This window comes from Cyanistes caeruleus, chromosome 2 (assembly GCF_971803275.1).
Source record: "Cyanistes caeruleus chromosome 2, bCyaCae1.hap1.1, whole genome shotgun sequence".
NCBI classification, from domain to species: Eukaryota; Metazoa; Chordata; class Aves; order Passeriformes; family Paridae; genus Cyanistes; species Cyanistes caeruleus.
In genome coordinates, this window is record NC_141702.1 from 19,100,859 (window position 1) to 19,118,728 (window position 17,870).

A 17,870-nucleotide genomic window follows, 5' to 3' on the forward strand; every position below is an offset into this window, starting at 1 on the left:
TAGGAAAATGAAAGGCAATAATTGTTTAAGTGTACCACAATCTCTAAACTGTTATTTCAGTTAAAGAAAAAATCTTTCTTATTGTGAATTTATTCTGTGGGAAATGACCTTGTTATGGTTATTTTTCTGTAGATTTAAGAGAAAACCTGGCTTATGGTCTGTGAAAATTTGAAGAAAAGGAAAATATTAATAATTATTTGTGCACATGCAATTTGGAGAAGAGTCCATGATCCCATCTGACAGCGAGCTGCTGCTGCTGAAACAGAAGAAAAAGGCAGGGACTCACTTTGCTGGTTGTTGAGTGCAGACGACTGATCTATTTGTAGCTGAGACAGTAACCTGTCTTGTTATGTGCCAACTTTTTCAAATCACCTCACTTTTCTTTTCCACCTCTTTGTATCTCAGGTAACTGAAAGCTTTTCTGGATTGCCTCATGCTAACTGTACGTGCTGTGTCTAACTTATTGGCAGCAATTAATACTGAATCAAGTCAGTAGCTCTCTTATGAAAGTCTTTCTAATGCTTTATGTCTCAGCTCTAACCTGAAATAATAATCTCAGGAATGACAAGCTATCTCCACAACTCTGTTCTGCATGTCAGGCTGTTATAAAAGAAGTGTAAACTAAAGCTAGTGGGTGTGAGGTATTTTGGCCCCATTAGGGGACCCCATAAATATACAGAAAAAAGAATGTTCAGGCTCTACCAGAAACTACAGGCTCCATGTGAGCATTGCTCAGAGAAATTCTATAGCATTTATTATAAAAATGTCCAGAACAGAAAATCACAATGGTTCCTGGTAACCTATGAATCATTTGCCTACACTTTTCATTAATATTAATGCACTATTGCAGCTTTCAATACTTCACTGAATTGCACTGACTCTGAATATTTTCCAGGTAGATTTCCTAACCTGTGCAGTCAGGACCTTCCTCTCCCTGCTGAAACCCCCAGAGAGGATGTGCAGCTGCAGGCACAGTTGTCCTTTCCTGTGGGTGGCTTCTCCCTTGGGTGCAATTTTGTAGGAGCAGCAAAAGTGCAAACTGCAGCCTCTACATCTACATTGTTGTATAAGATGCTATTGATTTCACTGAATTTGGAAACCAACTACAGTTCCTTCATATACAAAATGAATGTATGAAACTAACTGTGGCAGTTTTCCAAATATTTAATATGTGGACATTTATTTAGTTAATAATTCTGAAAGAAGATTAGTTCTAGAGGTTAATAGTGTTTTGTTTTGGTGTTCAAAAATTAGTTCCTCTGATGACACTATTTATTGCAACAGCTCTTTCTTTTTGTTTTCTTTTTTTTTTAATACAGGATCTAATCTCTCTTTTTGAGAAAAAACAGTCACAAAATACTGAACATATATAGTAAATGCAAAAGAACAACTGTCTTTGCATCTGTCCATCAAAGCTGTGAATAACAGGTAAATAACAAAATTGAGCTGAAAAATTCATGGGACTGTAACCATGTAAAGGGGCTACAAGATGGCAAACTCATCTATTACTTACAGGGTTGTGACTGAATTTTTTTGCATGGCTACATTGAAGCCATCCTCATGCTGAGTAAAAGCAGCATCCAGTGCTAGATTTAGCTATATTAAATACTCAATGATAGATTTAGTATATGCTCACATAATTCACCTTCAAGAGCATCCTTGAAACACACTCTGAATCTCATCACAGCTCCAAGACAGAAATCCAGAGTCTGTGACCTGTTTAGAGCACTGAAGGATGCACTTGCAAGTCTATGCCATGACAATCTGTGAACCCTCTATCCCTCTTTACTGAATGCCTCTACCACATTAATAATGCTAGCCTTGGAGTCTTTTTTAAAGATCCCTTACACTGTCTCTTTTTTTAAGTAGATGAGATTTTGAGGCTTGAATTAGTCAGGGTTCAATGCTTACAAACTATGGTCCTTGTGATTTACTTTTCATTCAAGTTATGGGAAACACTTTGAGTCTCAATCAAAAAATCCATGTAGTAATAAAAAAGTAGGGGTTTTACAATTAAATATCAATACAAATTGTGCTATTTCAAAGAATATATTGTAAACACAAATAACTTTTGAAGATTTTTGCAGTTTTATGGCTGCAGCAAACAGAGTTTTTAAAACTGAGAGTCAATATATTGAGGTATATGTTTCAGATGGATCTATCTTCACCTCATACGAAGAACTGCTGGTCAGGTGTGGATGTCCACCCTAGCATCTCTTGGTAAGACTTTGGGAATGGGAATATTTCTAAGACTATTACTTAAAATCATAAACAGAAGAAACCAATTTCTTGCCACTAATGGAAATTTGAAACACAGCAAACTAGAGATTTTTTCCAAAACTATGGCATACTCTTAGTAATTAGGACTGTGGTGGCAGATTCAGGTTACTCAGTGCTCTTAGTTGCTCACTGTCTGAAAGAATGTGGTTCTTTAAGAAGCCTGTGTTCTTTCTGAATGCTCTGAAGATATGTTTGCAAACTTTCAAAAGTCCATATATCCAGGGCGAGAGGGACTAGATTTACCTGCTTCTGGTAAAATTGTAGGCAGTCATTAATTTCATTTAATCTTCCCAGTATTTTAAATTCTCTCACCATATGGAAGATGAGCCACCTTTTAACACAACCTGATTTGGTTCTCTTTACAGTTAGCCAAATATTTTCCTCTGCATTTAGTGAGAGAGAAATGAGGCACTTAAAGCAAAAGGAGACTGTGGAATGTTTATCAATTACAGTTTGTTAAGGTAAAATATGTTTTCTATTCTGATAGAAACCCTACATGGAAGTACATAGGGAAGCTGATAAATAATCATGCTCCTAAGTAAGAGAATTTAGGTTGTGCTGACTTGAACATCAATGAGGGCTATGATAGGCATGGAACTTTCCTATAGCCTGAGTTGGACAGACTGTGCTTTGAGAAGAAAAAACATGGTTTTACTTTGCTGCTCATTTTTTTTGAGTGAAACAAGGACTATACTTTTAAATTAGGTGATCAAAAATGCTGTATCCTATATTTATACCTATTTATGTTTCTTCTATCCCTCTAACAAGCTTTGAACTCATGTTTTCCATCTGCTCAAAGCAAAGATGTGATGTATGTAAGTTTCAGCAGCTCCCTGGAGATGATTTTTATACATACATTGAAAAGATAGCTCTCTTCAAAAGTTTGCATTAACTGGAAGAAGTATTGTTAAGATCTTTTCATTTTATCTGGGTGAAAATGTAAATGACTACTTTGCTACTTTCCCCAGTGGAACTCAAAACCTTGAAGCATGAGAACAACAACATTAGGAGGGACCAGTAAGATTTCTCTGCAACATAAACCTTAGGTTAAAAATTTGATGTTTTTATTAAGTATATTAACTCTAGTTTTTTATTGCTACAAAAAAAATTTCAATGTCTACCTGTTTAATTTAAAAGTTGTACTGGTTTCTATTTTTTTATCGCTGTCTGCTCTAACGTTTCCTGACTTTACTCGTCTGTTTAAAGCCTGGAATTTCTCTTGTAGAATTTAAGTTGGAATCTTACCTTTATTGGAAAACATGGATTTTGTTTTTCACAAGTCATCTGGCACTCCATCCCGCTTAGGAGGGTGGTTCTCCCTGTGCTCTGGGGTGTGAATGCAATGTCATGGTCTATGTACTGTCCCCATACCATAATGATATCAGAATACAGGTTGTCTTCAGTAACGGCCTCATTAGGTGCATGAATAATTTTTCTTGTCACTTCACGAACCTGAGAAGAGAACTAATTTACCTTGAGTGACAAACAGTTTTTACTTCTCACAAAATGTAAGATAAAATACTAAAAATGTAGGGGGAACAGTGATAAAAGCTATCTTCCTGCTCCCCAAATTTATGCTTCTAGAATTTTTCTAATGGTTTACCTAAAACCAAAACAAAATAAAAAGTCCAACAACAATATGAAATTCAACCTCTGTCAGGCTCTTATTTCTGTTCAGGAGCTGAGACCAAGGTGCTACAAGCAGTTTCAAAGATGTTTCAGCTGAAATATGTTACAAAATATATGAATGACATAAAATATGTAATCTTCTATATGTTTTCCAGTGAGCAGCGTATCTTTGATCTGTTTCTTTCCAGACAATTTTGAAAACCACACATTTATTTTAGACTGTCTAAAAGTTTTCTTTCTATGTATTCTGTTTTCTCCTCAAACAAAAGGATTTTCTGGGAAAACTCAAATCACTGTTGACACTCAGAAGGTTTGAGCTGCTCTGTATGTAAATGAAGTAGCTTATGCAGCTCAGGACATGTGGTAGATGCAAACACATGGTAGCTGAAAGTTCAGCTTCCTTTTCCCAGGCAGGGAGGAGCCAAAAAATATTTCTGACACAATTCTGTGCAAGATGCATAGAGATACAGATACTCTGAGGAGGAGCACATGGAGATATCTATGCTACATGTCCAGCCTATATTAATAACTAAGCAAAACCATCAGGGCAAAATCAGCACTCAGTTTGAGGAGATGTTATCATTATTCACAGATTATTCCCTCATGCTGCAAAATATTCCCTGGTAAGTAACAGCTGCCTTGGAACTCAAGCAACTGAAAGGGCAGCACATAAAATAGACTCACAGTGCCTATAATAAATATAAGAGCTGTATAATGAATGTATAGGGAAGGTTCAGTTAAATAGAATTGGTAAGGACAAGAGGCAACATGGGGCTTGTTAGGAACATCAGGATTTATACTGAAATATTCAACAGCAAGCTACCTACAGCTCATCAGGGATTCAAATCATTAGATCAGTATTTTAATAGCTTTGGTGGCCACAAAGCACAAACTTTTTTTTTGAAGTTAATAAAATTTTTTTATGATTGTTTTCCCTTATAGTAATCCTCACACTTACCTATCACTTTCACAATATTTTCATGTTACTTTTGAAAGGATATAATTAGATAGCTAAAAGTACAAAAAAAAGAACAATTATGTAAATGACAAAAAAACATTTATGACATTAGTTTTACCCTATCTTACTCCAAAACAAAGCAGAGACCCTTGGTCATGGTCAGACGTTGATGATCAGATTCAGTACAGTTATACAATCTTTTTTTTCAGTGTGTTTTACTTGACAAGCATGTACCCTAATGAATCTAGAAAAGGCAGTTTGTACTATCTACTGGAAATTTGCCTGTGTAAATGTCAGGTTTTCATCTCTGAGTGCTAAATTGTGCAACTTAGAGACAATGTTATTTAATTAATAACATGAGTTGCAGGTGACATTAACACTTAATTCTCTTGCTTATCCTTATTAAACATACAATGGTTAAAATGACAAGACTTTGAGTCCATTAAAAGTCAGATTTCAAAGCAATGATGACAAATCACAAATTGTAAATCCAGCCCAAATCATTTTGACCTGCACTGGGGAATTTTTCACCCAGTCCTCTGTTCAAATGTTCTTTTTCCATACTTCCCACTACGGGAGGTCTGCTATTTTTTGAGTATATGAGGTGCCAAAATCCATAAATATTGCAATACTTTCTAAGTTCAGTGCTTTGGACTAACTAAAAAATGAAGTTATGATTTGACAGAAATACTTGTTCAGTTAAAGGTTGCTAGCCTATGAAGAATGGCATACATGCACACACCTGCACACATGCTAGCATGTCTATGTGCTTTGTATCTGTTTAGTTAATACCCACCATTCTTTCCCCCCTCCTCCTTCCCTGAATAAAGGTGCCATTATTAAAACAAAAAATCATAAAAATGCTGGAATATCTAGGCTGGAAGAAAATTCTGGCAACTACGATGTGCAACTTTAAATTGAAAGCAGGGATTAGGTTATTGAGAGCTCCATAAAGACAGATCTTGGGTATTTCCCATGAGGGATATGCCAGAAGTTCTCTGGGCAGGAATCCATACTCCAACAAAAACCTATTCCAATATTTAATTGTGCTCTCAAAAAAAAAAAAAAATTTCTTGTTTGAAGACAAAATTTTCTCTGGAGCAACTTGTGAACATTGCCTCTTGCCATGGCAGCATGCATCCTTGTAGACCTCCCCCTTCTCTACAATTTCATCATGGGAAAGGTAAAAATTAGGTCTGCTGTGCACCCTTTCTCTACCTGAGCAATCATCACCCTGTGTGTGCTGGCTGCCTGGTGCCTGCCACGCCAGGCATTTGGCTGGCTCCTGCCCTGCCTGCTCTCCCCTACAGCACTTTTTGGAGTGCTGAGCTGCTCCCCAGGACAGTCAGTGTCCCCTGAACTGCTCCATGGGCTTATCCCAGCCAAAGGCACTCTCACCATGTGGCTGAACTAATGCTTAGCAAAGACACTGTCTTCTTAACAGACACTTTTGAAGTATTACACACAGATATTTCATTTACTGATGAAAATGGAGATCTGTGCTGGCAGGTATGACAATAGCCAAGTGTAAGTGTTTCAAGTGATCTTGAGGTAAACTTCCTAACCGAGGGTAGCTGGAATCCATTGTACTGGACACTGGGATCCCATCCTCGAGGCTGGCTGAGGCCATCTTCATAGGCTGCTGGAAGCCACCTAGCCAAAGCTGTGTTGGATGCTCCCCATCTAGGATGTTCCCTATGAAAAGAAAAACAAAACAAAAAAAAAATCCCCAAAAGCAACAGCAGCAGAAGAACTTCTAAATATATTCTGAATCTAATATAAATATATATATATATAAAAAACATATATTTATGTTTTGAATATAACACCTCACCATAAAAATATAATAATAAAATAATATGAAATAATCATCAGCCACACAGCAATATGCCATTACAATAAGAGGTTCATGTAGCAATCTTTGAAAGGGCATAAAATACTTGTCTTCATGAATGTCAATACTAATTTTACTCAAAAGGAAAATAATGAACATTTAAATTGCTAATGAATTATTACTATTTTACTCATGTTTATAACCTAAGTTGGTTACCTTTTAACATTTTCCAAATACTTGCTGTGAAGGTGAGTTCTAATAGTGTCCTCATTTCCCATAAATTCAGATATACTCTCAAATGCCTTTCCTAGCATCTTTAGAAAGATGTTTGTTTAGAGCAGCAGCAAGGAAATCAAAAATGAGGAAAATATGAAGAAACACTAGAGTACAGGTGAAGAAAGCTGAAATTAAAAATGGGCACTAGTCATATGTTGGAATCCTGGGCACATAGAGAAGAAATCATTTAGCAAGACCAAAGGAGCTAGGGCTGAGGAGATGGGAGCTGAATCCAGTGGCAATGCTCCCTCTGGTTGAAGCTATACCAATTTCTTGGGTCCATCTTTGGGAGGGCCTGTGCACAAACCCAGGCACTGAAATATGATGCTAAGTTGCCAGCAATAACTGCAGTGATTTTTTTTTCTCACAACTACTTTCTTTTCTCTGAATGTCACCCACCTGAGCACATCTTGGCATCATTGCATACCAGTTTATCATCCCATAGCCAGCCTACCTGGGAGGGGAAGGGATGTAAAAAGTGTAGACAAAATGTGTAAAAGTAAGAGGGTGGCAAGAATCAGATCATATTTTTTTGAAGGTCAGCAAATGATCCTTGGTGATTTCTATTTATTAGTAGAGTGAGTGAGTCTTGGGTTTGGCCCAATTAATCTTCCCTCTATCATGAATATTGGAAATTTTAGGACTTTTTTTTTTGTTTGGTTGTTTTTCAACATGTCTTGTTCAATGGTACTTCATAATTGTTAAACATATATCAGCACTAAAAAGAAAAAATATTTTTTGCAATGTACTCAGTTGACTAAAATTGTAAAATAAGCCTCAAGAAACCAGAAATATTTTGGGAATATTGATAGAAATACATGGTGTTAAAACATACATTTACATGTCTATCAGTATTCTAAACAATTATTATATTAATACTTCATTGATCTCCAGCACACTGAAGAGACTCAATTTGCCAAGCTATATGGTGCAGTAATATGCTTAATTATCCACAATAATTCACACTTGAAGGTTGAAGTATGCTTTAATAAAGCATTCAAATTAGTTACAGTTGATTTGCCTTTATTGAAATTGCATAAAATACTGCACATAGTGTAGTGCTATTCCAGTCAATTAAAAATAATGAAATGTTAATGTAGCTGCTTAACCAGTGATTTTTCTCCTGATTGCTTTTGTATTTTAGCAGATCACTGGAATGCTACTTTAGTAAAACCCCTCTCACATGCCTTTTTATTATTGCATTAAACTTGTTAATATCTTGGAATCTTGCTTGAGTTAAAAAGGCAGTTGAAATAAAGAGATTTTTCTACCATACAGCTTTAAAAAGTACTCAAATTTGATACTATGTATTCTGTTTATGGAAGGAGTTTGCATTTACTTGTGAAATACTGGAATTCCACCATTAGTCTTTTTTTTTTTTTTGGCTGTCAGAGAAGCAACCTGGAGTCTTAAGCTTCCATTCAGTATCCAGATTTTTATCTTCTGAAACTTATTTTAATGTTCTGCCTAGTTTCAAGTAGATGAAATTAATGTTATATGACAACTCAATTATTGTAGTTCATGATGTTTTAAGTTGTGCTGAGTTATCATGAGTGTGACTTCTGGAAACATGGGACACTTCTGGAAAATAAGCCTGCTACTAATTGAACACTTAGTTTGCATTGGGGTGAAGGAGCTAACCTAGAGGAAACATCTCAATTTCTTCTTATGGAAGCCAGTGGATTCAGTCAGGATTGCTCCTTCTTTCCACTAGGTGAGCCATTCTCCTAACTCTGCTGGTACTGGACCTCCAGACTGGGCATCAGGTCCTTACCTGAGAGAATGGTTAATGACACAACAATGAAACAGAAACGCTGCAGATAAAATTCCTCACAGATGCCCCAAATATAAAGCATACAAAAAGTAAGCTAGTCATCTAACAACCTGTCCACCAAGCCATAAAGACAGAAAGTTCCTGGGTACCATCCTGTCACTCCATCTTATTTCTCACTACCAGGAACAGCCAAAGATGAAGCCTTGCAGTAGACAAGAGATCTCTGAAATCAAAGATTAGGTGAAGGTAATTGCGCTGTGAGAGTCCTTTCCTTTAATACCTGTAATTCCTTCACCCTTGAGTTCCTCTCATTGTACTAGACACTAAAAAAACACATAGATCAATGCTAGCCAGTTGGGAATAAAAAACAAACAAGCAAAAAAACTGTTTGGATTTTTTTTTTTCCTTATTCTTCATTTTAAAATAATGCAATTTTATTTTACTTGTTTAGATAGAAAGGAAACTAAAATCTGTAAATATCTCTTACAAGTAAAAGTGGATAATAACTCTGCTGGGAATGTCTGATATCATGTTGATATTCTCCATAGAAGGTCATGTTTATGCTATTCTACTACACCTTTGTTCTAGGAAGTGCACACTAAAAGCAATCTCAGTGCTGTGGAAAAAACCCTTTGTAATTGATCTGATTTGTCCCAAATGTGCAAACTGACTTAGCAGAACATCTGTAAAGCTTTTCCTTGCTCTCTTCTAAATAGATTAAGAAAGATTGTTCTTGTGGACACACAATTAATTCTGCTATATTTGTTTGTTTGTTTGTTTCTAAATTTCACTCATGAAATGCAGCATTTACTGATCTACAGTACAGCTATATATCCAGAGACTGAGCAAAAGTACAAATGCAACATAGATCTTGATATATTTTCTGCCTGGAAGTGGAAGCTGTAAAGCAAGGAAAAGCACAGCCTGGTATTTCATTTAATTTCTGAGGTCTTTGAACTTGGTTTACATCACAAAATCTGTTATTTACATGACATTGCTGTGGGCTTTTTAAGTTGTTGTATTTCAGTAGAACGAGAGGTATTTCAAGGGGCTCAAAGATTTTTAGACTCAGTAAAGATCTTAATCACTGGTCTCAAAACCTTTGGTTTTGCAGTATTTTTTGTCACCTTTTTTGCACATGTTTAGAACAGGAGTATAAAATACCACCTAATATGAGTGGTGGGTTTAAATTCCAATGCAGTACAAGCATAAAAATATACAAAGTAGAAGGGAGTGACTACAGAGCAGACTCAAAGAATGATATTTACCCTACCCAGCTTTAGATACAAGATGGAAATGCCTGTACACATCCTAGCATTATCAGTCCCTGAAGAGAAAAAGGTCTTTTACATTAACTATAGCAGAGTGCTTCTCTCCATCTCTAGGGAGAAAGACTACACAGCCACTCCTGTAAATTAAGAGCTTCAGCCATGTGTCTATGTTCAGCTGCATGAATCTTGGCCATTGTATTCAAGCCCTGATGGAGTTGTCAGTGCAAATATTGTACTAGCTGCTACTTCAGATTCCAAGCAACTCTGAACATGCCTGGGGGGAAATTATGGATTTCCACATAGTTAGATTTATAACACTGATTCATATCAGGTTGTGTCCTTTCAGCAAAGAACCTATCAGGCATGTTTCTTGCAAATGACTTGTGATGTAGCAAAACAGATTCATCTCATAAAACCAGACTCACTGAATAATAAAACTGCAGAATTGTGCTGCTTTTTATTCACCACATTGCAGAGCACCTGAACCTGTACGATGATAATGGCCTTTCATTTTCATCCCTGTTGCACTTTAGCTGTAAACTTACAGTCCACCTTTCAGTTTCTGGCCTTAGGTGCATGTATCCAGAAGCTGCTCAGTACAAATATTGTTTACCCTTGTATTTAAAAGGGCTCTCATTCTCAGTTTTACACTCATTGCATTGGAAGGTTCTGAAAAGACAGGCACATCTATTATGTTGGGTTTTGTAGGAATCAATTGTCAAACAGATTAAGCAACAGGTAGGTACTAGTTATAAAAAATAGACACTAAACAGATACAAACAGATACGTAAACCTAAAAATAACACCTAGAATTTTTAGATTCATGCTTGCTAACTGTTAGAGTTGTGGGAAAATACAAAAATATTTCACCTTGGGAAGTAATATTGTTTTCCTGCTTTATATAATTTTATCCAATTCAACCAAAAATAAATGCTGGGTTAGAATTAAATTTCCTTTTTATATAGAAGAAGGCATCTGCTAAATCAGTTCTCCCTAAATATAAAGTTCTTCACATAATCCTGGAAGCTTTCAGAGGGAAAGCCTGTTTAATACAAAAAGTAGTGCACCAAAGTTTAAATTATGAGTTCTTCCTCCAGGAACTTTTACAGGTACTTCATTTACAGACACATTGATGCCAAAGTTAACTGATTAACATCAGTCCTCCCTCATCAATTTCTTCAGAAAAAGCAAACACAGCTTTTAGGGTTTAAAGAATGAGAAAGATGGATTTTTCAGGACAGTTTTTATCATACATACCTGTTATTGCAGGCACCAGTGATGAGTCGATATTTATTAGCTAAGCAATTATTTGGACATTTTGGTGGCAACATATAAGGCAGACATCCAGAAATATTAGCAATCACAGTGAGCAGATCAGCTGATAAACGATCTGAAAGGAAGAACCCAGACAAGCAATTTGCTCTATTGGATTTAGCTGCTAGAGTAGAAAGGCCATTATTGTCAGCTGCATCTACAGAATTCTCCCTCTTCCTTGGAAAGAGCACTTAGTGAGAAGTGCTGCAAGAGGCTGTGCAGGGACTTAGAGGAAGAGCTGGTTTTATTAGCTGATGCATAGAGAATGAGAAGAGGTCCAGCAATAGCTGAGAACTGAGTCTGATCTGCTTGCTGCTTCCTACTTTCCCTGTGTTGTAGTACATTGCTTGCTTGGCCCGTGTTAGCAACAAAGGTGTAAAATTGCCATTCAAGAACAAAAGTATATACCAAGGAGGAAAAACGTGGGGCTGGAAAGATGCAGAAATTTAAAGACCCAGCAGCTGACTATAGAATTCAGTGTTGAGTGGAAGAGAATCACAATTATTAGCTGGAATTTGGAAGCTAGGTAAAATCAAGTCCCTTTATACGAGAAGACAGCATGTTATAAATACATTTCTGATACAATCCAAGATAGGCCTCCCACTGAGCAGCTGATGATGAGGGACAAAGCCACACCAGTGTGTAAGCTGCAAAGAGATGACACCTATTCTCACCTCTGCAGGTACTGAAATATGTATGGCCAGTTGGAGGTGGATGAATGCATGAAATAGGAGCAACCTGGTCTAGAGGAAGGTGAGCCTACCCATGGCAGGGGGCTGGAACTAGGGAGTCTCTAAGGTTCTTTCCAACCCAAGCCTTTCTATAATTCTATGAATCATGAAAATTCCTGAACTCAGAGAACCCTTGACATTCAAAGTGACTACAACCATCACATGATGAAAGATGAGGATAGAGGTAACATATAAATCTTGCCCTTATCTCCCCACTGGCTAATGCATGTCACCCAGTCCCAGTATCTCTTTGTTCTGCCCATTCAACTCTGAGCCAAGGTGTTTTAGTCCATTGTTCAAACTGAAATATTAAGCCACAAAAACAAACAACAGAAGTTCAAGAGCCAAATCAGCTCAAGAAATGTTCTGTTGAGCAGTTAGAACCTGTAAAAGGTAGTAGTGAGAACAGAGAGGGAATAGATTGTTAGACTGGCTACATAATCTTGTCATTATGTACTACTAACTTGTGCCAAATTTGTGAATAGAGCTGTATTTCTGTATTAGGTCAGGTTCAAAGTTATACTCGGAGCCCAGCTTTGATGTTATCTGGGCTGCCTAGGTAGGCTCACATTTTTCTTTAAAGTCAATTTAGTTTAATTCATGTAAAACTATTCTATTGTGGTACACAGACTGTATAGTGTCTATTCACATTCTGTTAACATTGTTTCAGCTCTGAAAATTAATAAGAGCTTTGTGCACTTCTTCAGTTTAGAAATTCAATTTCTTTTGAAATCTCACAGAAAAGAAAACTGTATCTGTCTATGTGTGTGTATATAAATATAAGCACAGACATACTCATATAGATAGAGATATATTATTAGTTCTACAAATGTCCCATTAGTTTAGTAAGCCAGATATTTTTGAAAGTAAATAAAATAATAATTGTAGAGCTTTATGTTTGTCTACAGCATTCTAATGCTTCTATATCTTGGAAAAAATTGTTATAGCACTAAGACAGAACACTTCGTGTAAGTGACAGAATTAATATATGGGGAGAAAAAGTCAATGTTTCTGATATTTTGGGCCTTCCAGACACCAGACAAACATCTTGAAATTCATCTCTAATTAACAGCAAGTATTTTACTTAGACAGCATTGAACTGTCTGGACTATCTCTCTTTCTTTCCCCATCTAACATAAAAAAACCCAAACCAGTTAAAAGTGGAAATAAATTTGTAACAGCAATGCATTATAAAACTAGTTTTGGAAATAAGATCATATTTTTTTTAAAAGAGGGATATGCATATGTTGAGAGGAAGTTGTTTGAAAATGCCAGTGCCCTAGTGTGATAGAAGATCAAGCACTAAACCCAAACTGCTGGGGAAGATAGATATTTCACTGTAAACAAGAGCCTTGCAACACTGGGGATATGCAGGCTGATTTGTAGGCAATACAAATACACAGTCATGAGTTCACAGGATGCCATTAGTGTAATACTGCTCTCCTCAACTATAAGAACACCACCCATACTCCAGCAAAGAAAAATGTAAACCTGAGGTGCTTTCAAGAACAAAAGAAAGTGCAAAATAAAATAAAAGTGAACTTAACTGAACTTTAATCTAAAAGACAGCATTCAACAAATCAATAGGGTGATTTGCCAATGTCAATATACTGTATTTACCAGCTGGATGCAATGAACGTTTGTGCTTCTGGCAAACTTTTTGTTTCAGCACCTGAATTGACATTTCCATTCGTTCAGCTGCTTGGGAAATATCTTGACTCTCTTGTTCAGGAAATTTTGAGAAAGCCAGCAGCAAGGTAGGGGTTGCTATTCCACTTCCTTGGATCTTTCTATAATCGAAATAAATACAGAAAGTTTTGCAATGTATACATTTTTAGATTTTTTTTGGTAAAAATAAAAAAGCTGTCTGTGGTGGATATGTTATAAGTTTAAGGTATTTAAGGTATTAAGGTATATTTTGACTGAAGAGTACACTGGGAAAGCAAAGAGGAAGTCTATCTTGTGACCTTGTTCTGCCAGGAAAATTCTAAAAGAGAAACTGCCCTTCTGTTGGACATACACAAGAGTTCATTTTGTGGGAAGCCTTTAGGATGAGAAAGAAACTATTAGGGTGAGCAGAGCCTGCAGCACTAAGTGGAAGACCTTGTGCAGGACAGTTACAAAAGAGGTCTCCCTGATGTGAGCAGGCTTTGCTTTCATGTAAAATTTAACACCCAATACCATCCTCAATCATCAATAGGACTTCTGAGCACCAATTCTCTTTATATATCCACATCCACAGTATTTCAAACTTAATAGTCTGGTGTCTGGGGTAAGTGGTCTCAGTTTTATTCCTAATAAAATTTCAATTCTTAATTGAAACAATAATTGTTAAGCATTTATCTTTAGCTTCTCTCAGCTAAATTTAAGATATTGGCCAACTAATTGCCACAATATCCCATGAGACAGATAACTATCAGCATCTCCATCTATTACATGGGACAGTTGAGCCACTGAAAGCTTAAGACCTATGTTTTCAAATTTTAACTAGAATTGTCACCAAAATACTAACACTAAAACCAAGATTGACCTCATTCTCTACATATAGAGGGGCAACAGTTCTTGACAAGTTCTGTCCATGTAAGCAGTTAACACAGAGCTCTGCAAATCATGACTCATTTTCAAATCACAGGGATAAGTCTTCAGGGAAGTCTAGGCAAAACTGTGGGGATTGTACTCTGTAAAACTTAGTTGATGTGTTCCAAACTTTGGAGAGAAATTCATTTTTTGTTGCACAGAAATCTTGTCAGAAAATGCTTGAAAGAGCTCATTTTCATATAATAACTCAGCACACAGGAGCTTTCCCCTAAATTCCTACCTCTTCACAGTCCAAGAGAAATGTTTTATTTGCTTTCCCTTATCTTTTTTTGCATCTGTTGTAGATGAAAGGAAAAACATGAAATTCACTTTAGCAGTCCAATTTAAGGCAACAGGGTTTCGGTCCTGATGCCATAGGAGTTGTTCCTGTCTCACTCTGCACTGCCAAAAACATAATTAATGTTCAAAAACAGGTCCATAAAAAAATGATTTTTGAGCCACACGTTAATGGAATTTGTTGTGCTGTTTAGTTCATAAAAACATCCATATTTATTTTTGTGATCCTGATTTTGTCTCAAATTTTAAGAGATCAACTTATATGGTGATAATGCACCAGGTCACGTCGGATCAGATGTTCAGTGACATAATCACAGAATGGTTTGGGTTGGAAGGAACTTTAGCTATCCCCTAGTTCCAACCCCCCTGCCATGGGATCCTCTAGACCAGATCTCTCAAAGGTAATGTGAGCAGTGATTTTGTGATTATATGGGTTCTCAAAGAAACAAAAGGCTGACATCAAACGTTTTTGTTATGAAAGCTTTTTTTCCTGAATACTTTCTTCACTTCCTTTTTTTTACCTTTTAATGTCATAATGTGCAGCATAATTCACCAGACTAGAACTTTTCTGGATAGCCTTTGTAATGCAGTTTTCTTCAATTTGTTCTCAGCAGGGAAAAAACAAAAAGAAAAAAAGAAAGACAAATATGTTAATAAATAGCATATTTATTAAAATGCTTACAAGTAGAAAATACACAAGTTTATAATATTAAGGTACAATTTTTGCCCTTTAAAACCATCTCAATATTTTATTTCTGAAATTAATGTTGTGGCTTCTGAGCTTTCTAAAAGTAAGGTAGAGGTGATAAATAAATTCTTCCATAATTTATAAGACTTGGGGATTTAGATTTCCATGCTTGAAGTATAAATTCAGTTATGGACATGTTATATAGGACCAAATATAATAAGTCCAGGTGAAACATGTTGTGTGCTCTGTATGCAGTTATGTTCCTTAGGCTTCATATGTATTTTTAATAAAACTGTCCTTGGATTTACAGGACAAACTTGACCCTCCCTCACAGGAAATGGGAGCTGGTCTGAGCCTCATGAAGAATTGAAGTCCATATTCAAGCAAAATTAGGCCCTGGGATTGGGCCAGTGCATGAAAGCCCTATTCCCATTTCTTCACATATGTTTGATGGAAAGATGAATGTGAACATAATAACACTTCAGCTGTGCTATTTTGTATAATGCTATTATGAGGCTTAGCTTAGCTTATCCCTCTTTGGTGTACATGTTGCTTTACAACAAAAGAACCAGACGTGTTTAAAGTCCAACTGGTTTATATCTAACTGAATTTTGTGTGATGGCCCATTTATTTCTTAGAAAACAAATAAAAAATAGTAACAATCATTTATTTACATTCTTCATTTATATACAGTGTAATTTTAGGGGAGCATGTTTTACCTGTAGCCAATACTGTGCTATTTCTACCATCTATTTTTTGAATAGGGCACTCAGCTCGAGGAAGAGAAATGTGTGATGAGGAGTAATCTCTCCTAGGCTAAATTATACTCTACTGAAATTTTCAGTATCTAAGTATAGCAGTAGTTATTTCTCTTTATCACCTATGCACAATAAAATATTCAGATGATTCATTTAGTGTTATCAATTTGATTTCCACTACTTCTAAAAACCATTTTGAGTTTATGTTAAAAAACAAGTTTGATTTTTATAGGCCATAAAATAAGTAAGTCTTTTAGAATTTAATATAGCATATTTTTAAATTACTTTTAGGGGGCTTAGCTCTGATAATTATAATATGCTTGAAGTATTCCTCATAATGTGATATTGATTGAGACTCTGATGTAAAAGAGAATATCCACTTGCTATACTTAAATTCCATTGTCTCTCTTCCTTTTCTACTAAGTATGAACTTGGTACCAATGCAATGTCTTCAAAAATGTGGTTCTTGAGTAATAAATATTATCTTGTACTGTCTCATCAGACCAAAACCACTTACTATAAAAAGAATCACATTTCATCTATTCTATTTAATTATAACACATGTATTTTTTTGTATATTGGTGCTTTCCTGTGCCTTAGGGAAGAATATAAAAAGGAGGGAGGGGGACCTATATGACAGGATGAGAGGCAATGGTTTTAAACTGACAGAGGACAGGTTTAGATTAGATAGGAAGAAATCCTTTACTGTGAGGGTGGTGAGGCTCTAGAACTGGCTGCCCAGAGGAGTTGTGGATGCCTCATTCCTGGAAGTGTTGAAGGCCAGACTGGATGAGACCTCGAGCAACCTGGTCTGGTGAATGGGATCCCTACACATGGCAGAGGGTGTGGACCTGGATGATCTTAAAGGTCCCTTCCAAACTAAACCATTCTATTATTCTTGGATTCATTTTGTATTAATTAACATATAATGAGGTTGTTTTAGACCACATCTTTCCAAACAATTTATATGGAAGCTCAAAGTAAAGAATCCAGTACAGAAAAAAAACCTGATCTCCTTTTTGAAGTGATGGTACAAAAAAGCTTTCTCATAAGTAATAGCTTGGAAATTTGTTTTTAATTTAATTTTTTTGCATATAATTTTATTTTATTTGTGGTTCTACACTAACTTTAGGTGAAAACTTGCCTAGAGAATCATATCACCATCCCTTATGAATCATGTGTATAGCTATATAATATAAGAAATTGTGATTTGAAATCCTGTTTCTTTACTATCTCTGCCCTAATTTAATATAAAATCAGACTCTGCAGATTTCTTTTAAAATTCAGTCTACTATCTGCTACACTTCTAATTTATTAGATTTAACTGATTTAAATTAAGCAGATGCAGATGATGGTAAAAATGACAAGATTACATTTTTTGGACATAGGGAGCACAGCAATCTGAGATGCTCTAAAATCCACAGGGTGCCAGCAGCCAACAGATCCCCAGAAGAGAAGCACCCTTGTGGGACAGCAGGAGGGT

The 17,870-nt window shown here is 36.1% G+C and overlaps 1 protein-coding gene across 1 annotated transcript in view; it reads right to left on the reverse strand.

Moving 5' to 3' along the window:
• TPO (thyroid peroxidase) overlaps positions 1-16,605 on the reverse strand; it is a 34,877-nt gene extending 18,272 nt beyond the window's left edge. The window contains 5 exon segments of the mRNA XM_023922710.2: positions 3,526-3,732; positions 6,433-6,562; positions 11,280-11,412; positions 13,688-13,857; positions 15,463-16,605. Of these exon segments, the coding sequence (XP_023778478.2) occupies positions 3,526-3,732; positions 6,433-6,562; positions 11,280-11,412; positions 13,688-13,757 (540 nt within the window). The 5' untranslated portion in view covers positions 13,758-13,857; positions 15,463-16,605.
• Positions 16,606-17,870: the final 1,265 nt, after the last annotated feature.